Genomic DNA, 23,967 nt, shown 5'->3' on the forward strand with positions numbered 1-23,967 from the left:
TTACATAGTTGAAAGTCATCCAACCCAAGATTAAAGCTTCTATGGTCGCACTGGACTCATGTTGTGTTGATGTGGCTCCAATATCACAACACAGCCAACACATATTTCTAAATATTAAACCATTTCATGAAGGTTTTTGCAATTTTGGATAATACCTTTGAAAATAAATGAAGGGTGATTTATCTCAAAGTCAAGGGGCAGCAGGGGATATCTTGATTGTCTTTGCATTCCATAAGACATAAGGGTTGTATTTGATCTAAGTTTATTTGTATAAGTCAGATAAATCAGACTTTAGAAGGCCTGTGGCTATCTGCACGGTCTGGATTTGTTTTGTCCAAGGTTACTGCCAGGCCAAGACTTCACAACCTGATTTAATGAGACCCACCGCATCTGTTCCCAGTTTCACACCGGTGCCATCAAGACCTAAGTGGAAACAAGTTTTGCTCTGACACTCCAGACATTTCTGAGGATCATACTTGCATATGACACGTGACCAAAAAAAAGTTGTTCCATTTGGGTTTCATGAATATGGATCCCTAACAATGAATGCCTTTACAGCCTGGATTTGAGCAAATGTCCAAACATATAATTACTGCGGCATGGGAAAAGTTGCTTGCTTCTTGAATGTTGTACCAGTGTCTGATGTCAGTCATTTAAAGTTTCTAAAGTGAAGCATCTCAAAGCCATGAGTAATATCAAAGAGCTGGGTTCATGCAGACAGCTTGGAGCCCCTGTGCTTCAGGATTCCAGCTTAGAGCCCAACACTTCTGGCACCTCTATTTTCTGGGAGCATCGAGTGTGCGCCCTAAATGTTGGCGAGGAGAAAGACCATGGATATTTTCCCAATGACTAGAAGAACACTGAAATAAATGGCTTGCCTTATTTCAAATGACAGACCCACTTTTTTCCTATAGCACTTTTGCCCTTGGCAGTGCCTTGGTCACTATGCTCAGCAACAACATTCGCATTCATAACATTCGCTCATTAATATAGCCAATGGGAACAATAATTGCTGATTTAAATTGGATTCTGGGAAGCAGAAGAATCAAAAAAAAAAAAAGGAAAAAAAGAAAGAAGGAAGGAAACCTTTTAAGGGTCAATAACAAGAGGACTGATACGAGTCATGTGACTAAAATTAACCTACAGCCAGCAACATGTTAGTTTAGCTTAACACAAAGACTGGAAACAGTAAGAAACTACCATCTTGGCTCGGTCTAAAGGTTACCTTCCAACTCCTCTAAGGCTGCGTGATTAACACATTTTACATTTGTTTAATCCATGAATAAACCAAGGTGCAAAAGGAATTTTTAGGAACAGAGCCAGACCAGCTAATTCCTGTCTTTGTGCTAAGCTATAATATCAAGCTGCTGGTTGTAGCAATATATTACTGTACAGATATAAAAGTTGTATCTTTAAAAAAACAAATCAAAACTTTAAAAAAAAAACTGTTGTTTGTGGCAGTCTATTAGCAGTGGCTTTAAGTTCACATTGTTAAAAAAAACATTTCAGACATGTCTGTGTGCAGAAATCTTGAGCTGGAATCCCCCAGAAAGAAAGCAGAGAAACACAGTTAGTGGGTTTCAGGCGTACTCTTACAGTAGCCCAACATCAGACACGGTGGTATTTCACACAACTGTGACTGAATATCAGACGCAGGGCAGTTCTCCTTTAAACTTCGTCTCTGAATGGAAGACTTCCCTCTCCACTCGACGCTTTCTGTGTGTCTCTTTGTGCAGTTAAAACTGACAGTCTGGTGCTGAGTGCCACATCTGCACTAACCAATCGGATCTTGAACTCCTTTAGCAGCGATGATTTCATCCTTGGGGTCAATCCAAACTGCACACCTTGTGTCACATTTTTTAATAACCACTGGTGAAAGTGAACTTTTCTAGATTTATTTTCAGTTAATTGAGGCCAGTGTGTATGAAGTTATTCATCCTTTAAAAATGCCCGTTGGTGGTTAAACACTTGCCTCAGCAGAAAATTCTGGTTTACTGTGTCACACATTGACATCCTTTGGCAAAGTTGTATCAACCACCCTGGAACGTGCGCTGGGCTTAAAACCAGACCCCAGTGCCAGACCTATATAGCCAGTCATTGGTGTGTGCCACGTGGACCATTCCAAAAGCCTCAACCCAAATATCTCTGCCACAGAGTTACAAGAGAAAGGTTCTGACTTCTCCATTTTCCCTAATAGTGCATTTATTTCCTGGCCTCAACATCATTTACTTAACCCCTTCACTCCTTGATGTCTGCAGCGTGAAATATGTTGTAGTTGAAATCCGCACACACACACACACACACACATTTCAATCAATTATGCAAATTCATTAAAAAAGAACTAGAACTTCACTTGACTGAACTGACAGTCTTTAAAGTAAAAAAGAGGGAAGCTTTTAAAGGAAGCTGATGGTTCATATTATCTTATCCTTTGTTGCATGCAATATTCTCCCACGTCCATCACATGCATAAAGCAGACAAACTTGATATGTCTGATAAACCCTTTGAATAGTTCATGCATGATAAACAATAACTGCTGCTGAGGGGAGATGTACAGTATGCATACCCAATGGTTGATTATGGTAATTCCATGGCAACACAGAGAATCTATAAATTAAAGACACACACGTGCACGCACACACACATTTGCATGCAGGTGAAAATATTCTGAAGTGAACAGACAATTTACGTTTACTAAAAACTACAGTGCCCAGCTGTGTATAGAAACAATGAATTCTTCATTTGGCAGAGTTTGGGACTGGGAGCCACAGATAGACTGAAGATGTCAGAAAGTATAAAGAGACTGTGGGAAAAAAAATTTAATTGAAACACTATCCCCATCTTTTATAATGTATTCCATCTAATATTTTATACCGAGTACTGTTGCTTAAAAGCATGACAATAATTAGAACAGGAAAGCCTTTGATCCTCATGTACATAATCAACAAAATAGTGTACAAGTGATTTATTTGTGAAACAGAACACTCTTACACTAATGTCTGTAGAAAATGTATATCTAAAAACACAAGTATACAAAACAATTTACAAATTGTGCATTGCAAACTCTCATCAAAATGAAACCAAACATGGAAGAACACAAATGCTATACACGCTAACAACAACAAGGTTGTACACTGACATATCCTCAATCTGCACTAAACACACTTTGTCATACAGTCACACTTTGTTCTTAGAGAATCTCATTAGGGATCCTTTCCAACCAACAATATAAACTTTCACAACATCCTCAACTGATAGTGATAACTAGCATATGAAAGAAAAAGTAATTTGTATAAAATGCTCTCACTGTATTTAGTCTTCAAGACTAAATTACCAACTGTCAATGTAATACGTCATTTGGTGCTTGTTACACAGATTTACAATAAATCAGGCACCTAAATGGCAAAGCTGTCTATTTCACTCTAACTATTCCCAATGTGCCAAAGTAACATATCACTTTAAGGTTAGGCTCCATTTGGAAAGCTAAGAAAATAAACACAGTGTATTTTTAACATACACATTCTACCTAAATTAACTTTGTCTGACAGCTGCTATCACACAGTGTGAACAAACATTTGCTGTGTTTATGTATGTGATTATTTAGAAACTGGTTAATGTTTATTCTCTCCAAAGCCTTACTCTGCATTTATCGTCAAGGTTTGAAAAACTAATTAAGTGCGTGACAACGCTAAAATTTTATACTATAATGTTATCTTTGCATTTGTGATATTCATTCATGAGTTTTGTCAGTGTAAACAAATAAATAATTATTTACAATCTCCAGCAAAAACTGCAAACAAACAAAACAAGCAAAGCATAAATAATTTACAAAAGGAATTATAATACAGACTTACTATAAACATCTTTGGCACTTACTAAAATGGCTTATTTAAATTGTTCACTCAAGTTCTCGAAAAAAAAAACCCCAACACATTCAGAATAAAAATAATGAGCAGAAGTAGTAATGGATTTGAGACAGCTAAAATGATTATGCTTTGGTTGCAGTTTATGTTTGTCAGGCACTGTTATGATCAGCTGTTCTTGCCTCTTAATTTCAAAAAGAAACATACAGTATTAAAGATAAAACAACTAAGTCACTTAAAAATCATACAGCATAGGAAACTGTAAGGAAGCATATACAGCATGTAAGTGCTTGTACAAATAATCATTTAAAAATGCAGACATGAGTACACTGGTTACAATTGGATATTCAGCAGAGGCTTGTTTTTGACTTGTCCAATCCCGTAAGTTTTTCCCCAGGCTGGGAAATGTGTAGAAGTCACCAGAAAACTAAAATTGTCCAAGGTTTCCTCTCGAGTGGAAGGATCAAGGAAAAACTGAGAAAAACGTGGAAAGTGGCATTTACGTTGAAATGGATTTAGTGATGATGTTTACTTTATGAGATTCTTGTCGTTTGCCTTCTGATGCTTTTCTATCCGACTTGATTCATTTATCTGCGGAAAGATTGAGAAAATAGCTTCCATTACCACCACATTTATATATTGAAGCTAGAATACCAGATTCACACAGTGAAGGTGCCAGAGAGCAGCAACGACATGTGCATCGTGTGTGTCAAAAAGCATGTCTTCGCTAACATGGCTGTGATTGCAAAAAGGCAGCAGGCTAATTTTCCACTTTTTAGCACGCAACAGAAAATCTGAAGTCCTTGGACCAATGCACAAGGCCTTTCACAATGCATCTGAGGCATTGTACACGGCAAGCTGACAAGCAGGAACATAGCGTGACTCTTTCTTGCTTCAGCCAACACACAACAAATAGCCCTTTTCATCATTACCTTGTGAACACTGTTGGCAACTCCGGCTTATCTGAGATTTGAAAAAGATGTTGAAGTTTTAAAGACTTTACTCACATTATTCAAACATGGAGGATTTGCTCCCCCACTTTCTAATGTTTGTACATACGTAGTAGCGACATAGGTAAACTGTGCTATATATGTTTCCCCAACATACATTTAACCAAACATGCACTGTACGTACAGGTTACACACAAAAACACAAATATATCACTTACACCATACTGCATTTATTTCATGCAAACACAGTGTTTACACCTATAAAGTTATATAATTCAAATATGTATCTAAATATATCTGTGGAACTAATTGCTAAACCCTGCCTCAGAAAATTTTTTGAATCCCACTCCACAAAAAGTGTATCCTGACTTAATCTATCTATTATATTATTTCTCTCGTTTCTGAAAACTCCTCCCATTGACATCATGAGGTGGAGTTCTGGAGTTGACTAGACTACAAGCTCCACATTACAAGCAATCAGATGACATCATCTGAATATAAAAAAACTCCCTCCTCCACATGATGTCAGTGGGAGCGTCCAGCTCCAGATGAAATCATCTAGAAGAATTTTAAGATAGAGGCAGAGAGATATGTCAACATAAGACAGAATATAGTTTACCATCACTCATGTACATGTACTCTCCAGACTACAACAAGAGGAAGTAAATAAAAAATCTGTGAAGCCGCTCTTTAACAATATTCATTAACCCCCTGTCATAGCAGAACAGCTCCCTCACATGGACAAATGTGGGAATTAAAGTGTGAATCCTTCGACGCTTTCATCTACAAAATAATTTAGGCATAGGAGAGCAGTAACCAAAACATTCAGTGAATGTTCCTTTGATTTGTTTGCCACCTTCTATAGTTGTAAATAATCTATTTCAAGTTTAAAATTCTAAATTAAATTAATTAAAACCATGGTGCTTACGACACACTTATGATTATGGCGGCTGTTGTCAGTCTGGTAATATCACAAACATACGCTCACAAGTTACACATTGTTTCTAAAGCAAAACAGAAAATATTGGATGCGTCTGTACTAACCTCTGCACTCATATTTGAGGTCGGAGAAGAACACCAGTTCTTGCGAGAAAACAAACAAACCTAACCTCCCTCCAGCAAAGGTCTTGTCATAAATAGGTCCTGAGTCGGCCATGATCTGTTTACCTTCATAGACCACAACCCTGCAAAATACATGTAAAACATGAACATCTTAATTTGAAAGATTAGGGTCCTTATTGAAACCCCTGGATATGCAGTCATCATTTTCAAGAAAAGAAATGCGGCAGATATAAATGACTACATTAACGACAGATCAGACAAATCAGATAACAATAGGTTTCTTGTTCTGGTCATTTTTCTTACCTTATAAAACCAGTTTTTGGTCTGTGGATAAGATGCCACCTGTAAGCTGTGTAATCCTTCCAGCCGATATTTTTGGGGTCATGCCACAGTGTATGCACCTATTGAAAATAGTTAAAAGGACACAAGATTATTCCTCCTTCAGCCTTTAAAAAAGACTAAATAGCACTTTTATTGCAGCCCACCTGTCCGGTGGTGTTGCCTGTATGCCACAAAGCATTCCTGAGGTTTTCTCCAGTGCCAGTGGTCGAGTTCACAACTTTGAGTGAAACGCCAGAGATGCCAAAGGCCCTGGAGGGCTTTTCTTCCCAGTAAGTCTGTGTGATCTGCTTCCACATCACTACATAAAAGCGCCCACTCGACTGGTAGCCGAACACAAAGCCGGCATAATCATCATCTCTGTCCGTGTTCACATACATTGTTCCACTGAAGTCTACAGCATTGAATTCATCAAAACCTGTAACAAGAGAAACATGGTGCTAAATTTTAAAGCTTTTTGTATTCCAATTAGTTTTCAAATCCCTTTAAATTCTGCAAAAAACAAAATGTTTGCTGTGTGTACGGCTCACCTACTGCAATGCCTGGGTCAGAGTTTGCTGTCTGAACCAACTCTTTGCCCTGGTGTCTGACCACCCAGTTGGGATCAATTTGAGTGGTTCCCTTAGGATCCAAGTGGACCATCTGGAATTTCCTGAAGTCTGTGGCACTGATGGCATTGTTCTCAGGACATACATCAAGAATATCAGGGATACTGTCATTGTCAAAGTCATCTTTGCAGGCATCCCCTCTTCCATCACCTATGGAAAAAGTCAAATACATATAATTACTATAACAATAAATGTAAAAGTTTTAAAAAGACACATTATATGTACTACATTTTACCACCATGTCGCAATATCATTGTCGTGACTGCAAAATAGCTCCACCAAGTTAAAAAAAACTTTTTCTCCTGAGAAGTTGGCTTTAATACCATTGCCAAGTATATTGAGGCAAATCATCCATCTTTTCATGCTGTGACAACTTCCACTAATACAAACTTTGTGAAGCCTGAAGTCTATTAGAGCCAGACTACAGGCCAGGAGCTTACAGTGGAAAGGATGCCAGTTGCTAATGAAGGCCACTGCGTGGAAGCAGATCACTGCTTTCTGTCATCGTCTTAGTTACTACACAAGGGTCTAACATCAAATAAACACCATGTGACAAGCTGTGAATGGTTTGAAAGCGTCAGCTCCCCGTTTGTGGTCTGTTTCCAGTTACATACAGCTGTGCAAACTCCAGGTAACCCTGTATAAAATGGGCACTGTGGATTAATCACAAGCAAAGCCTAAAGGAAAACTTCACAGCCTGACATGTGAAGTCTCTCACTGAAGTCATTCTACATGACGTCACCGATGCCAACCCAGTCAGTGCCTCTTTCCAAAGCCACCATATTTCACACTTGCTGCAGAGAAGCTACTGGCTAACTGTAAAAACAGTTGACTGAAAGCCCACTGAAGGAAAATAGGATCATCAGTGTGTGATGAACACAAAGTGACAACAGGCAGAAAGTACCGGGTAATTAGACAATAAGTAAATCCAGCTACAGATGATCAATTCCCAAACTGACGAGTACAGCTACAGGGTTGATAATGTGTGGGCACTGTGTCATAGAATAGTCGCGTATGATTAATAGTGGCTTGTGACAAACAACTACAAACAGAAATTTTAAGCCAAAACAGACAAGAAGTCCTTTAAATGGGTAATTTCATAACAACCAGCAACTCAATCAGTCTAAATCGCCAACAGCTACTGAGTTGACTTCCACAATCCATTAGTTTACCAGAAACACTGCATGAGAACAGTGAAAAATCCTAACAGCCTCACAATTTGTATGGTATTAGTCTGTATAATGACAACAAACATTATAAGATGCCTAACCTAGTTATGTACCAAATCTTAAAATGTAACAAAGTGAGACTGCTGCAACATGGCTAACTCAAGTCTGAAATGAGCTGTCCTGGACTGAAATGTGAAACAATTTGTAGTTACGCTGTATAATTTCAATACATTTTGTACACTGGGCAAATACAGAATCTTTTTCGCATATGATTCAGAACCGTTAGCATGCACGAACTTTAACACCTTTAGATTTAATATCCTCACCATCAGTGTCCAGCTGATCTGCGTTGGGTGTTAGTCTGCAGTTGTCCTTGTCATCAGGTATGCCATCATTGTCATCATCATAGTCGCATACATCACCTTTTCCATCCTTGTCATGGTCAGCTTGATTGGCGTTGGCCACATAGGGACAGTTGTCCAGGTTGTTCTGATGTCCATCTTCATCAATGTCTTGGTTGTTGTCACACTGATCTCCAACCAGGTCATTGTCTACATCAGTCTGTCAGATTAATGCAGATATTAATTATTTTTATATGAATCAAAGAATAACTGGGAGAATGCAACTTCTGAAAACCACATGATGGTATCCTCTCTAGTGAAGAAGCATCACAGTTAAAGGATGGGAGTGGCTTCATTTTAACACATACTGATCTTCCGTCTTCAAATTTGTCTGAATCGGTGCTGATTGCAGATCCTTTGATATCGGCCCTGGACATTCTTGCGCCTACCGTCATTATATGCATTATGTTACTGTACCTGGTCAGGGTTGTGCAGCATTGGACAGTTGTCGCATTGATCACCAACTCCATCCATGTCCGTATCCTTCTGGTCAGTGTTGTAAACATAAGGGCAGTTATCATTCTCATTCAGAATTTCTGAAACAGAAAAGAGCGTTTTTTGAGAATTTAAGTAAGAAATATAAGCTGTCACACATGGACTTCATACTGCATTTTAGTGGTTTAGCCGTGGCTTTTTTTACCATCTCCATCAATATCCACTGCGCAGGCGTCCCCTTCTCCATTGTTGTCGGTGTCTATTTGAGCAGGATTGTGTTCATAGGGACAGTTGTCGCAGCGGTCGCCAACTTCATCCTTGTCAAAGTCAAACTGGCGAGGATTGAAAAGGAGGGGACAGTTGTCCTGTGATGGAAAGAATGTATCTGTTAGGAACTTCTTTGATTATCTGATCATGGAAAAAACATGTAGCCACGTGTTAAAAAGTCTTTACCCTCTCATCCATAATTCCATCATTGTCATCATCCTTGTCACAAGCATCTCCTTGACCGTCTTTGTCAAAGTCTTCTTGGCCCGAGTTGGGGAGAATTGGACAATTATCCTAAAATCGTAGTGGAAAGTTCAGACGTTTTACAGACGTAGTTAGGAGGATAGGTTACATAAGATAGGAAGACAAAGTTCAATGGAATACCTTCTTGCAGTGATAAGTGGCGTTGGCACCACACACGAGGTTCTGATTGGGCCAGCCATCCAAGTCTGAGTCTTCTCCACAAATGAAGCCATCTCCAGCATAACCAGTCCTACACTCACATTTATACATTGGGTCACTGAAGTGACTGATGTAGATGCATTCAGCATACTTGTGACAGTTGTGGGTCTTGTCTTTGCATGGGTTTTCTGGCTCACACACCTAAAGAAAAAGCAAGACAGGCAAATGGAACTGTTTTATGAGATTTGTCACTGACAACATTCAAAATCCACAGTACTGGACGTGAACTGCCTGAAAAAGAAAAAAATGTTGGCCTGCGATTACAAATTCATGTCAAGAGAACTTATTTTACCATTTCAGCTTGTACCTTAGTTTTTGGAAGGCTGCTCCGAACGTACAGATACTCCAAATCAAAGTGAGACGGTTAACAAAGAGATTTTTACCAAAACAGAAATAAGGGGTAGCTTGAGCAGTTAAATTCATGAAATTCCACGTAATGCATCACACATAGCACCGTGACCCACATTTACCCCTTTTTAGCAGCACGAGGTATTCACAGCTGCCACACATTATCAGAGGAAGAACATTACTCCAGTTTGGATGCCACTCCATGAGCTCATAGAACAAAAAGTGACAGCAAGAAAAGGCCTTTGATCAAAACTGAGAAATGAAGCCCTAATGCCAGCGATGAGACAATTCCCCTCTTCCCAAATCAATTAGTAAAATTGGGGCATCAAATCAAAGACAAGCAGCTGCAGAGGCCAAAGGGTGACAAAATTGTCCATGAGGGATATTATGCAAGTGCTGGTCAGTGGCACGACAAGCTTTTTTTGGTTTTCTGAAACTCACCCTGTGAATTCAAGGAATACAAGGTAGAAGAAAAGGGTAGTCAGGTATTTACTGTGACATACAGCATCTCATATTACTTTTGATGTGGCTAAAGCTTAACGGTCATGACAGGAATCAAAAGTGGAAATATTGAGGTGTTTTTCAGAATTTGTGTGCATAACCAAAAGTAAAGCTACAGTACAGGTATCCAAAGCTTAGTGTAAAGAGTTGCTGTCCAAGACTCGTTAAACAACATTGCAGGAGGGCAGAGATGTTTTCTTCTAGACGTCTCTGTTTGAGGATCACCTTTATAACCATCGACAAACAACACATTTTTTCTTCTTGAGCTTTTTATTGTAATTTCATAATGACTAACATCGGAAGGGCAGGGGATAGTGTGGCAGAGCATAGCAGGGAGAGGAGAGGGCATTGAACCCTAAAGGTTGCATATTGTAGCTTTAAGAAAAGAAAAAAAAAACATAAATTTGCTTAAATAAAAACATTAGTGTACTTTACATTTAGACCAAAAAGTGCTTTTTCAATCACCTCTCTGAAAATACTTAGGTAATTTACGTCTTTGTTGTTAAGAGTTGCCCAGCTGGCCTCCTCTTCTTCCTGCCGATTTGGACCAGTATACAGTATATGGCAGCCTAGTTTACAACACTATGTAAACCCTCTTGCTGCAAGAATGAAGCTTATAAATCACCTAAGTTGCTGCTTCCATCATTCATAAATCTTGATTTGACATTCAAAAATTCACACTGCTTTTAAAAATCCGCCTGAGGCAAAAGCCCCATTTTCCATCTGCTGCTAAACCACATATTCTGTTTTCACTTTCCCAAAGCCTCTATTTGAAATCCAACCAGTAGTGTGGTATTGGTCTTAAGAAAGAGCAATTTCACCTCACCTGTTTGTTCTTCTTGGCAGCATCCACACCCATCCCGAAAGGCTGGGTGCCCTTGTAGCGCTTAGGACAGGGCAGGCAGTGGAAACCTGGATCTGTGTTGACGCAGCGCTGTGTTCCACTCACGCTGTAGCAAACATCTGACACCATGTCACACTAAAAAAGAGAAAGAAATCAGAAAAATTCCGATCATTAAAGTCAACGTTTAAACAAATAGTTTAAAACATTCAATAAAAGTCTGCTTTATTCACATAAGAAAAACAGGAACCTCTACCTCATTAATGTCTTCACAGTGGGTACCATTTCCACGGAAACCAGCAGGACATGGGCCGCACTCCCAGGATCCATCTGGAGAGCTGTTGCAATCCACTCCACCAAAACATGGGTTAGACAGACATCCATCTGCAAGGGATTTAGATGACAAGAGTGGACACAAACAATGGAAAGAGATCTACATGTCTTTAAAAGGCTCAACTTTCATTATCAACAGCTTTCATTTCAACTGAATGCTTCAAGATAAATCCCCACCAGCTGGGACATGCTTTTCATTGAAAATATGACCTAACGATCCAGACTTTTACCCAAATTACAAATACTAAACACAATTGCAAAGTAGCACACACATTTTACATTTGACCTGATCAGGTAAGATCACTGGAAGATTTCCATGGATGAGGTCTGAAAACAATTTCCCGACAATGTAAACCTAGAATCATGCTGCTAGAATGGCTAAAACATAGTGCACAGTGACTGGTGCTCACCTATAGGACAGTCTTTTTTGTTACAGCTGTCGCTATCATTGGGCTCTCCAATACACATATTCCCGCCATACTGTGGTTGAGGACTGTTGCACTCCCGAATCCGACTTTTGATTCCCCCTCCACATGTTGCTGAGCAGGTTGACCATGGAGACCAAGGACCCCAACCTCCATCAACTAAAAAAGATATGGAGCAGAATATTTCAACAATGTTTTAAAAAATATGTAAATGTTCACATTCAGAAATCTGAAAAGCAGCCAAAGTCAGAAAGCTGGAACTTAATACACTAAGGGAAAACACAGTGAGTTGATTTGCCTCAACATTTCCCAAAGGACAGCCAGATGTTGCCTCAGGGGAGCTAAGAGGCACAAGAAAGCCCGATTGTTTGATACACAATCCAGCTGCCGTACTCCGCACAGGCTAAAATACTCACTGGGACACGGGTTTGCAGTGCAGCGCTGAGTCTCTCTCCCACTTCCTTCGCAGTCTTTGCCCCCCAGCTGTGGCACGGGAGAATTGCAGTGTCGTATCCTGGTGATTTGTCCTTCTCCACAGGTCACTGAACAGGACGACCACGGAGACCACAAGCTCCAGCCTCCATCCTGGCGAACTGGGTATCAAACATCACACATGACAGGCTGTGATCAACAAAATACACATGTCATGTATTATCCTCTAGACATCCATTCGGTCAAACAGTTACAGACATGTATAATTTGCAGTAATTTAAAATGAAAAAAAAAGGGCCACAGCATTTTCTTCAAGTAAATATTATGTGATGTTGGCGATGATGGCTCACTTTCAAAGACTTTCAAGGATGCTTGCGCCAGTATTTATGTCATTGTGGGTAAACTCTCCTCCAGTGGTTAGACTGATGCATTCACTCACACAGATGCAGAGTAAAGTTAACTGCAAGCCGTAACGCATGTTAATCTTGCAGTTTATCAGGCACCGTATTCATCAGCTTAGCATCCAGCACAAATGTAGTAATATCTCACTTCATATATTGTACATCTATGAATAAGTTCATTAATATTTTATATTTTTGTATGGCAGGCAGTGGTGAGTCATTGCACTGTGGAACACCCTCTCAGACAGTGATTTATTTGGAATTAACTTTAACTGGGCACACCCTGCAGCCCGACCATGAGATTCAGCTCTTCACTTGTCTGGATTCATATTCAACAGATTTATGGAGGCGTGAACTGAGTCTTTTGCACTTGAAAGGATCTTATTTCATATTTAATGCTGTGCTGGGTTTTTCCACAGTTCTTCCCTCCCATATGTCATGTTTGTTTGCTTAGGTGTGTACTTGTGGCAATGTTAGACATATTTTTAAACTGTAAAAAGAGTGACAAGAGATAAACTATTAAAGAAATCGTCTCACCACGGCTGTCACATTTGCCCAGGCTGCACTTGCGAGTCTGGATAGAAGGTCCAGGGCAGGGGTGATTGGTTGCGTCACATGATCGACCCCTTTGTTGAGTCCCTGTCCCACAAGTGACTGTGCACTCTGTCCATTCTGACCAGGGGGACCAGCCATCCTCACTGTCTTTAGCTAAACGATGCAAACAAAATGACGACAAAATGTTTGTCCTTTTTGCAAAAGAAAAAAATCTTTATCAACTTGTCGTAAAAAGAGATTAATAAAGGTACTGGAAAAAGACCATTACTGCACTGTTTGTTTTCTTTATGTCAGCTTGTTACCCACATCACCACATCTTAAAAAGCCACAGTAGCCATTCTGAGAGTCTTAGATTTACCAATAAATATGTGCTTGACTCACAAAGACAAAGTTAATGCAAAAGACATGTGGTGTTGAAATGTAATATGTGTGGCATATCCTTTTATAGCATATTGCACCAATACTTTAAAATAGCATGCATACATAAAATAATTCTGTTGAGTGACTACTTACGCATACACACAGGGCAGCACTCGCCATCAATAAATGAGGGATTGGCACATGCCACGGGGGTGCATGTAATTTGGTGACACACAATCTTGGACTCCTGTCATTATAAAACATTAGAAATATATCAGGATCATTGATATCCACAGTGAATTTGTGCCTATTTTGGACTGACTTAACGCTACCTTGCAAGTACATTTAGTGCAGCTGTCTACAACCCAGTCTTCATTATCGTCAAACAGGCGACCATCCTGCCAGCACATGTTCTTCTCTTTAGAGTTCTTCATCCTCCCGAGGACCTCCTTCATGACGAGGTTCTCCTCTGTCTGAGCATAAAACAACAGACAGATTTGTAGTCAGCCAAGAGATCAGGTTGGAAATGATTAAGAAGCACTTGTGAAAAGTTACAGTTAATGTAGGATAAGATCTTTGTATTGTCAATGTAGGTGTTACCACGAAGTCTGTTTGCACCTCATGGCAAGCACTTTATTTTTAGAGAGCAGAGGTGAGATTCAACAAGTTCAAAGAAAATGTTATATTCTGGTCTTTTTTTGCTTTTACTCGGTTAAATATTCATATGCAGCAAAGAAGAGCACTTATATAGAAAACAATTAAGTTAAATAACAAATATTACTCTCTAAGAAACATAATCACTAGACATCCTGTGTCTGTCAGCAGTTCTGTAATACTTTGCTGCAGACACCATCATATCATTCAGAGAAAAGTGTGTCAGGGAAAACCTAAATGAACCAGAGGAAAAGACTACAACATAAAAAGCCACTGCACTGTATAAATGAGAAGAAGATGTTAAGATTTTAGAAGATTTTAAAATAATCTCTTCATTGCCACAAATTGCACTAACATTAAAATGTTTCAGATTTCTAAAGTTTCAACGAAAATAGCCCATTGAAAGCGCTGCTTAGTTATGCACATTGTAACCTCCCACCCAATTGGAGACCAGGGGACCTCTGGCTGGACTTCCCAATGCTTGGGAACTGCCAAAGATTTGTGTGTCTGTGTGTGTGTGCATGTATCCTCCTTTTGGAAAAAAGGAGGCAGCAGTGTGCAGCACTAGAATCTAAGACACCACTCGATCTGGAAGAGCCTCAGGGACCCTTCTCATCCCAGCCATTTTTTCCCTTAAAGTTCATACCCAGACTCTCCTATTGCTGGGTGGCTCCCAGAGGAAACACATGGGCTGTTTAAACAGAGCCAGACATTAGACTGGACTCCATTGCTGCCAGGGGAACACTTCCTATATCCACATGTAACATGTCATAAAATCTGTCTGACTCACGCTGCCACAGATAGCAGCAGTCCAACGGGTTCAGCAATCACAGCCGACTGTATAAACAGTGCTGCGGCTACTTACTGTTTAGGTTACCTAGTAACCTAATTCAAATCTCTCCTTGCTGCCATACTGAGAACCGAATCATTTATTTTTCTAAGATGTTAATTTTCTCTAAAATGTTCATTTTCATCCCTCACACAAAGACATTTACACATTAATCATTAGAATTGGCCTTTAAAGACCAGTGCAGTGGGCAGTAGCTCATCTAAAGCAAACACAAGTCAGGATTACGTACATTTGCACTATGTAAGAGACAATAACTCAACTTAACACATTTGTCACTACTTACCACTTTCTGTAAACCATCAATGAGGTTACTGACGACAACCCGAAGGCCTTTGAGCTCCTGGAACATGGTACTAAGTTCTTCGCAGGAGCGTTCACACATTTCTGTGCCCACCTCATCTGTCTTCTCACCTATAACATTCGTAGTGATGGAGGGACTTACATCCACAATTTCCACACTCTCGCTTACAGTATTAGCATCATCTGGTGGGCAAAAAAAGAAGCAACAGCAATGAGCAAGCAAGCAAGCAGATGAATGAAGAACACAGACTGATGATCGAAAACATATTTGAGAGATATGATGATTGAAACACGATGACTCTGATCAGAGAACTGGGTGATTTCCTGTTTTCCTGAACTCAGCCAAAAAACCACAACAATCCTGTGATTACAATGTTTACTGTGTTCCCAAAAACAGATGTTCAGTCAGCGGTGTTTGATTTGAAAAATGTATCTGTTTGAAAAGGGGACGGTAAATCTTTCCACCAGAGACGACAGCAGGGTTGGCCGTAGGAGGATGGGAGGGGGATGGCATTGACGAACACTAAAAGCAAGAATCCCAGTGTTTGTCTTTTGATTAGAAAACCATGCAAACACAATAAATCTCCATGACCTTTCCGATAAGCTTCCTATACTGTATGAATTTTGCCGGCTAACCACACAGATGGACTTACAGGGAGCCAAGCTCATGACCTTACAGTTGATCAGTAGCACAGTACGCTTGTGTGAAAATCCCTTAAGTCACAGGATTTGTCAGTCATTACTACCACTATGACAGAAGGACTAAAATCTCTTATCATTCAGTGTATAGTGTCAAAAGAAACCCCATCTTTACCTACAGTGTTGTCTGAAGGTTGTGATGAGGCTAAATTTTGAACAATCTGCAAATCTGCAGCAGGACGTCCATAGCAATATGTGTCTGCAAGCCGTGATCTTTGTATAACAGACAAATTAAAGAAGCAGGACAGAGCATTCACTGATTTCATTTCAAACCAGTGACATTCAGTTAAAATATAATGAACTTTAGGAATGTATGATGCAAAAAACAAACCTATAGGACACATATTAAAGCACCACAGAACCCCTGTCATTCAGCCAAAGAACAGCACATACTGCACAGTATAAGCAAATGGCTTGGGTCTTGTTATGTAAATTGGTGAAGATTAACAGCAGACTGGGGACTCTAAATCACAAAGTCATCCAAATTGCCCAATGACGTCCCACTTTAGCCAATGCTATGTTTTCTTTTCTTTTCAGTCTGCTGGATTCATTCAAATCTCAGGAGAGCTTCACGCTGTGTGCACGTGTTAAGGCGCGCTAGCCCGTCTGTGAAAGCATTCACACATTCTTCTCTCCCAGATAATTTTCTATTTTCTCAAAGCAGATAAGAGGAAAGAATTAAACACGGGCAACATCCTTAGGCAGCTTTAACACTGCTTCTTAATGTCCAACATTCCAGTTTGTCTAAGCATGGGCTGTGTGAGTAACTTTTACCATTAAAACTGCTACCAGTGCAGAGCCTTGGCTGGTACCTGCCAGCGTGTAGAAAACTTCCAGGCCTTGGTGACATTTGTTAAACAAATAAACTCATTCAGCTGGAATTCGACACTGCTTGTGGCAACAGCAGTGCAACAACTGCTCTGTCACGCACAAACCCGCACACCGCATATGGATTTGCTTTGTCACAGTTGCTGTTTCCAACTCTGGTTGACTGGATGTCGATTATGTAAATATCTTCTCAGGTATCATTTTTAGTTGCAAGCGCTCTTTGCGTGCGCTCCGCCAAGGATCATGAGGTACCATTCCTCATGTGAACAAAGCTTCAGCTGAGAAAAGCAACGCCATCAGCCAATTAATGACTTCACTCTGTGCGTGTGTGTGTTTGTGTGTGTGTGTGCAGCTGGAAGTGGAAGCTCCCTGCTCTGTAGCACAGCATTCACTTTCTCTTTTCGATTTTCTTTCCCAGGGCTTTATCCTGACTCCACTGCCAAAGGAAATAAATGTAAGCATCTGTATCACCAAAAACTTGGAGATCACATATCAAATCTGCTAACTTTTTAACCCACTTCAAAAAGACCTAAATTCATTAAAGTGGAGTCAACATTGTGCTAAACTGTTTGGTCTGGAAAGTTGCTGTGTGGGATACTTAATAAAACACAGATACCATGCTTTGCAGCATGGCATGTAAAAGAGGGAGTGAAACACTTTGCTAATATAATTGGTTTGACTCATATTTTGGATCATGAAAATCACACAAAACAGAAGTGTTTCCCACTGATGCAGTATAGCCAGAACTATTGGGTGAATGCTCGGTTAGCATCTGAAATACGACGACAGAAATCCACTCTTACCTTCTTTAGTGACCTCGCAGTTTCTGCTCAGGAGGACGTCTTCCACTGGTGTATCAAAGATGAAACGCACATTTTGCAGAAGGCCCTGTTGGTAAAAAAATAGATGTTTCAATCACTGTGATTACGGTTTCTATTATATACCGTTTTGTGGCTACTTTGGCATATTTCAGAAGTGATGTATGCCTACTTTCCACATGCCTTCATTCAAGCATGCATTGGGAATCAGTGTGACAGACAAACCCATTACCACTTAAGCACCGTGGAACTCACTGTTGACCCTGCCATACACAGTCTCATTTTTACACACAAGGCGCAATTTTGAGTCTAAATTTGGATGCTTTGCCACAGAAAAAGACCAGGGGCAACCCAGAGCCACTCTGCCACAGTTTAGATAGTTTCTACTTCTGGAAACTGATGATTAAAAAGGCACAGCTAGAAGAGTTCTCAGATCCTGGGAAATCCTTGTGTAGCTTCCAGAAAGTCACAGTCTCTGTCTTACCCTGAAGTGGCTCTCCCGAATGGATCCCTTTGCAACATACATTTGGTTTCCCTCCGCCTGCAAGTGCTCGTAGAATGGCTCATCCAGGATGAAGCTGTCCATCAGGATGCAGCCCACAAACAGGTGTGCATTTTCACCGTGAACATAAAGCGTGATGTTCTTCCACTGTGAGTCAGACAGGTCCACATCTTCGAATGAAACCACATTCTGTGAGCCGTCCGCCCAGTATACTAAGTCCAGAGAGTTGGCCCGTCCGTTGGAGACAATCTCAAACTGCCTCTGGCCATCGGGACCCTCCAAACCTATCAGGGTGCCCCGAGAGGCGCGGTCCTGACGTATGCTGGCTACGAACACAAAGCCCTCATTGTTTTGGATCTGGCGTAGTATTTGTTTTAGTATGGGGGGGCTCACTGGGGGCAGGTGGTCAAAGCGAATGAAGCGGTAAGCTGGGGTATCTGAGTTTTGGCCCCGGAACAGTTTGGCCCCTAGAGTCTTGCGTGTGATGTTGCTGATTTCAAACAAGTCAAATGATGACTCATCCTCCTGCTCACCATCTACAAATCAGAGAAAGTGAAAATGGACAGTGGGAAAGAAGGGTCCACAAATTCTTTTGAGAAAAATTAACATTCATAAATGACAAAAAAAAATCACTCTTTAAACTCTTAAACTCTTTAAACCTTTTTAGTTGGGCTTCTAGCATTGAATTGATTTCAATAAAAAAAAAATAATTGGATTCATATAAACATAATTATTTCGAATTACTGCTGTTAGCTTCACTGCTTTACTCACCTTGACGTACTGCGTGGAGGAAATGAAATGACAGCAGCAAGAAGAGACTTCTCCTGAGTATCATATTGCCTTAAAAGAAAGACAGACATAGTTTGTGTGAGTTTAATATCCTGTCTATTCGCATTTTCGACCTCCTGGGTCCATTTCCAATATGACTGAATCTTCTCAAATACCCTATAAATAATCGAAACAAGAGCCCAGAAAGAATACAGATAATAAAGCTACAATTGATAGAAGATAAAAAGTTCTACATTGTCTGTTCACAGCATCACTGTCTCTGTTTTGCATTGTTTACTGTCTGTCACGGACAGCTTTTCTCATTCCACTTGCAGATCTTGCAAACTGTGCCGTAACCCAATCACTGCCCCGTGCCGAAAAGTACAACAACAAACTGGCTCTTGCGCCGTTCAACTTACCTGATGGAGGCAATGTTTGTGTGTAAATTCACTCAGGTATCCGACAACAAGAAAATAAAAATCTTCAGACAGGGAAAAGCCAATTTCTTTGATGATGAGATGCCGATCAATAAATGAATGAGAAGTGGATATCCCCTGTAAACCTCGTGCGTAAAATGGTAAAGTCCTCTTTGGTTCACCGTATCCACAGCCTGGACGATGTGAGGCAACAGTGGCTGAGGCGCCCACCTCCCTCCTCTTATATAGAGGCTCGCAGGGAGCCTGTCAATCAAAACCTTTTGGGTACGAAGCGTTTCTCGTCGGTTGTTAAGACACACAGTTACATAATTATCTCTCGATGGCGTAATTTTCTTATCCGTGCTCAAACGCAGTCTGATATAGGGTATTTGTGAAGCCCCCCCCCTCTCTCTCTCTCTCTCTCTCACGGTGATGCCCACCATCTCTAGCAAACTAAACCCACCTTCCCTCTAGTTCTTTTTCACACTTTCATTGTGGAATACAGCTACATAAGTTTAGTCTGGAGGGAACTGCTTCATAAAAATGTTAAGGTTCAATTAATAAAAGGAGAAGTACAATTAACTCAGATATTTGTAGGGTATAAAGCGGAGCTTTAACCACCTTCTGGAAAAAGCTTTGGTAAAACTCTGCTGAAAATTCAAGTCGAATTTTTTTTAAACAAAATAACTCTGCACAATCATAAAGGGACAATTTTGAGTAAAAGTGTTAACACTGAAAACAAATCCCAGGTATGTCTACAATGCAGGACAAAAGAAGAGCACGAAAATGGCATATTAATCAAAAGATGCTTTGGATGCTTCCACTTTGCTGGCAAGCAGTGTCTTGTGTCTGGAGACTGTCAGGTATTTGCCAAAGCTTCCGTACTGTGGTGTCAGGGGAAAAAAACAAGCTGATTCGTCTTTTTCTTGGAGCCCTGCAGAGGGATCATAGGACTGGATGTGGGTAGGCCTTTGTGTACCAGTGGGTTACATTTTCAGGGAGGGTTTTGTCAAATGGAAATGTGCATTCCATTTAAGGGGAAAAGAAGCGAGTGAAGAACAGACAGACATTACCAAATGGGGTGACTGCCTTTCAACATGAATTCACGAACCTGACAGAAATCAGAAACAGTAGCGGGCAGTTTGTCTGACATTAAAAAATGTAACAATGTGTTGTGCAATTATCTGAGCACATCAGATTAAAACTGTCAAGGGTGGAAAAGTTGAAATTCTCGACAGATTTGCACTTACGAAATATACTAGTTGTAGTCATCCATGATAGGGTTTAATGGATTTGTGTTAATTTCACATAATTAATCATGAACGAGTCAGGTTTGGAAGAAAAAAGTTGTGATTGCAATCTCTGGCTGGAATTTTAACTTTACGATCTGCATTTACACAGTTTGACCTTTATACCAAACTCTGAGTGATGATGCTTTAGCCGAGAAGTGGAAAATATTTAGGATGAATAGCATTGCTCATCATAGCTCAAAAAGAGCAGAGCAAATGCAGTTGTGTCACGTTTCGACAGAGGAGAAGAAGAGTCAAAGATGGCAAAAAGATTTAAATCCGACCTGTTTATGCTACAGAGAGAATTAATAACATAATGTCCTAATACCTCATTCAAGACAGATTCTGCACAGCTCAGATTACCATTACATTGAAGATTAGGTTTCTGGGTCATTTGAACCACACCATAATCTAGTGCTTACCTAGTACACAGAAGATCCACACATAAACACTGAATCCTCTATTAATGCTACAAAGGCCAGAGACGTGGAAGAGTCATGAAATGAAGGTGATGGATGTCAGTTAGGTTGATAAACAACCGAAGTTTCCAATTCTCATCTCCAAGTGGTGACTTCACAATGGAGGTTTATGTGTTTTTAACAAAAAAAAATGGTTCAGTTTGACTCAGGAGCACTATCCAAAGGGGAAATCTGGCACCTGAAATGTTTAGAGTAGTAAGAACTGGAGAAAGTGACACATGTAACATGTAAATCTCACATCCTAATATACAATAGTTTGGGGAATGATGAAAATGAAGAGGTTAGGTAGAAAATGTCCTTCTGGTTAAGATTTACTTCAAATGGCCAGTTGATCATGCCAAAAGTTGAGTAAGGCCAATGAAACAAATCTGGCCAGAGTGGTTGGCGTTGTAAAATGCCCTTGCATAATCTCCCAAATGGAATGACGGCTCAGTTTGCTTAAAAACTGCACTTTAATGTACAGTATGTATGTAGGTATGTGCAGAGAAGAAGAATTTTCTTCAAATGCTACTGTCCTCATTATTCATTCACTGTACTCACCACAGTCATTACTGGGGTTGTGGTATCACATGACTCTTTGCGGCTCCAAAACCAATGTGGCATTTCCTCTCCCCATCTAACTACAGTATTACCCACTCTGGACATGGATTTGAACATTTTCACTGGTAGCCTTCAGTCTGTTATTGTTTCTGTCTAAATGTTCTGCACTGGATCACAGGGTACATGGGTGGCAAGGAAGTAAGAGAACCAGATTTGAATCAGTCTACAATAAGGTACTAAAGTGCTACACACTGATGGGCTCATTCATGTTAACGCTGTTTGCTGCAGCAGCTCCCTACATCTAAACTTCCTCGTTGGGTGATATTTTGAGTTGTTGATTCAAGAGATTCAAGTCCGTAAATCTATATTGATGGGGAGAATTCTCATGATTTAGAGAGAGCTACTGTAGTTGGAAAGGGCTCGGAGTTCATCGTTTTTTTTGGTTCGTACTGAAGTACTTTGCCTTTATCACCATGACAAAACGATTGTGGTGTTAAAGGAAAATGTCTAACTATAGAATGGACGGTCATGAAACTTGGTTCACTTAATCATGTTCCTAGAGCCATCATCAAGTTCAAATTTTAAGGTGTGGGCCTAGTTCTGGTGCAGAAATAGATCTGGCCAACATGGCATTTGCATTTACTGGCTTACTGTATGTGACCACACCAGTCTCTTGACAGTATGTGCCAAGTGACACCACCATGTTCATATCCCTCAACTTCCTGAAATATTATCTGATGTCCTGCCTAAAAGTCCTGTCAAAGAGATTGTTACAGTTTCCAAAATTTGAGTAACAGAAAAGAAGCAGAAGAGAATTGTTCTTGTAGGTTTTGTCAACAGGGGAACAAGAAAACTGTGGAAAACATTCAAGGTGGTCTGTATTCAGCATTAATCATGAAAGGGCCAAACTGCAGGACTTCCAGTATCACTTGTGGCAACAAAGGAAATTCTGTTTCTGACCCACTAATGCTGCCCAATTGTAATGCTACACTTACAACAAACTGGGAGTAATATCATGAAAAGCTGACTTTTACAACCCTCAAGGATTTTACAGTGATCTGAAGCAGCAGCAGCAGCAGCAAGGTTTGCACAACAACAGTACAAGCAGTACCTTCATACAATATATGATAACATTTCCCTCGTATTTAACAATCGAAAAACAGAGCTTGCCAAGAGAACTTGTTTCCCGGATACCACATGTTTGCTTAAAAAGCATCTAATTCCAGTTTTCATATAAAAATGGCTCACATACTTTGGCTTAGACCAGGCATTACATCAAAGTGAGATAACCATTGTTTGACTTGTTCTCCTCTCGAAGGTTTATATGTGAGCTTTGTGGGCGGGATTTGTTGATACGTGATTTGTAAATCACACACAACAGAATATTTCCTGGGTGATATTATGACTGGGATCATAACAAGATTTCCTATTTTATTGTCACAAGGACTACAAAATCAGATGATGCTGCTCAAATTTGTTCGTGCTTAGCCAATATCCTAAGCGCAGAGATGAACACAGTCAATACTGTTTACTTCTTTTGTTGCCTAAAGGACTGTTGGATGATGGCAGGCTGTGAAAACCCCATTCATTGTCTGTTGGTTGCTCGTGTTTAGCGAGGCTCCAACACTGGCAGCTTTATACAGTGTTGCTTGTCAAAGTGATGTAATCAGGTTTTTGTTAATTCAGTGGGCTAGGACTTATTCCCAGATGTGTCTTTGAACCTTTGAACTTGAACTTGAACAAGGTTGGTGTTGACATAAATGTGCATACAATGAAAGAAAAAACAAATTAATATTAAGGTTTGACTGAATTGTCTTTGACTCATACTTACCTATTTAGGTTAATGGATAGGGGATTGCACTACTGCAATTTCACTTCCACCCTCTTTTCTCACAATTGCATTTTCATTTCTGAGCTGGAATAATTTGGTAATAACTTCCAGATTCACATTTTGCTCAAGTGCTGCTGGGATGTGCAGGGTTATGGCAGGGCAGTAAGATATATTGAGCACATTTGTAAGAGCTCAAAACTGGGAGATTTCTGGGCTCATTTTACAGAATACGTGTGTAAGT

The 23,967-nt window shown here is 40.1% G+C and overlaps 1 protein-coding gene across 2 annotated transcripts; it reads right to left on the minus strand.

Annotated features, from left to right (window-relative positions):
• Window positions 1-2,950: 2,950 nt before the first annotated feature.
• On the minus strand, window positions 2,951-19,904 carry thbs2a (thrombospondin 2a). Of its 2 annotated transcripts, XM_067523299.1 has the most exons (23): window positions 19,591-19,904; window positions 19,175-19,243; window positions 18,386-18,939; window positions 17,887-17,971; window positions 15,540-15,739; window positions 14,085-14,225; window positions 13,906-13,999; window positions 13,375-13,545; window positions 12,421-12,597; window positions 11,990-12,163; window positions 11,503-11,630; window positions 11,232-11,384; window positions 9,479-9,697; window positions 9,281-9,388; window positions 9,033-9,192; window positions 8,810-8,928; window positions 8,318-8,552; window positions 6,745-6,972; window positions 6,361-6,632; window positions 6,179-6,276; window positions 5,858-5,997; window positions 4,796-4,826; window positions 2,951-4,454 (listed from the first exon to the last, which is right to left on the minus strand). In XM_067523299.1, the coding sequence occupies exons 2-23, from the start codon at window positions 19,236-19,238 to the stop codon at window positions 4,451-4,453; spliced, it is 3,555 nt and encodes a 1,184-aa protein (XP_067379400.1). In that variant the 5' UTR covers window positions 19,239-19,243; window positions 19,591-19,904; the 3' UTR covers window positions 2,951-4,450. The 2 variants fall into 2 exon arrangements, with proteins under 2 accessions (XP_067379400.1, XP_067379411.1); XM_067523310.1 differs by lacking the exon at window positions 4,796-4,826.
• Between the last annotated feature and the right edge of the window lie 4,063 nt (window positions 19,905-23,967).

This window comes from Channa argus, chromosome 1 (genome assembly GCF_033026475.1).
Source record: "Channa argus isolate prfri chromosome 1, Channa argus male v1.0, whole genome shotgun sequence".
NCBI classification, from domain to species: domain Eukaryota; kingdom Metazoa; phylum Chordata; class Actinopteri; order Anabantiformes; family Channidae; genus Channa; species Channa argus.

Excerpts from the sequence above, each read along its gene's own strand:
- thbs2a (XM_067523299.1), bottom strand. The coding sequence starts at position 19,238 with ATGATACTCAGGAGAAGTCTCTTCTTGCTGCTGTCATTTCATTTCCTC. Across the intron at positions 12,164-12,420 it reads CACTGCAAACCCGTGTCCCA|TTGATGGAGGTTGGGGTCCT; the intron begins GTGAGTATTTTA and ends TATCTTTTTTAG. Across the intron at positions 8,929-9,032 it reads AGTGGATATTGATGGAGATG|AAATTCTGAATGAGAATGAT; the intron begins GTAAAAAAAGCC and ends TTTCTGTTTCAG.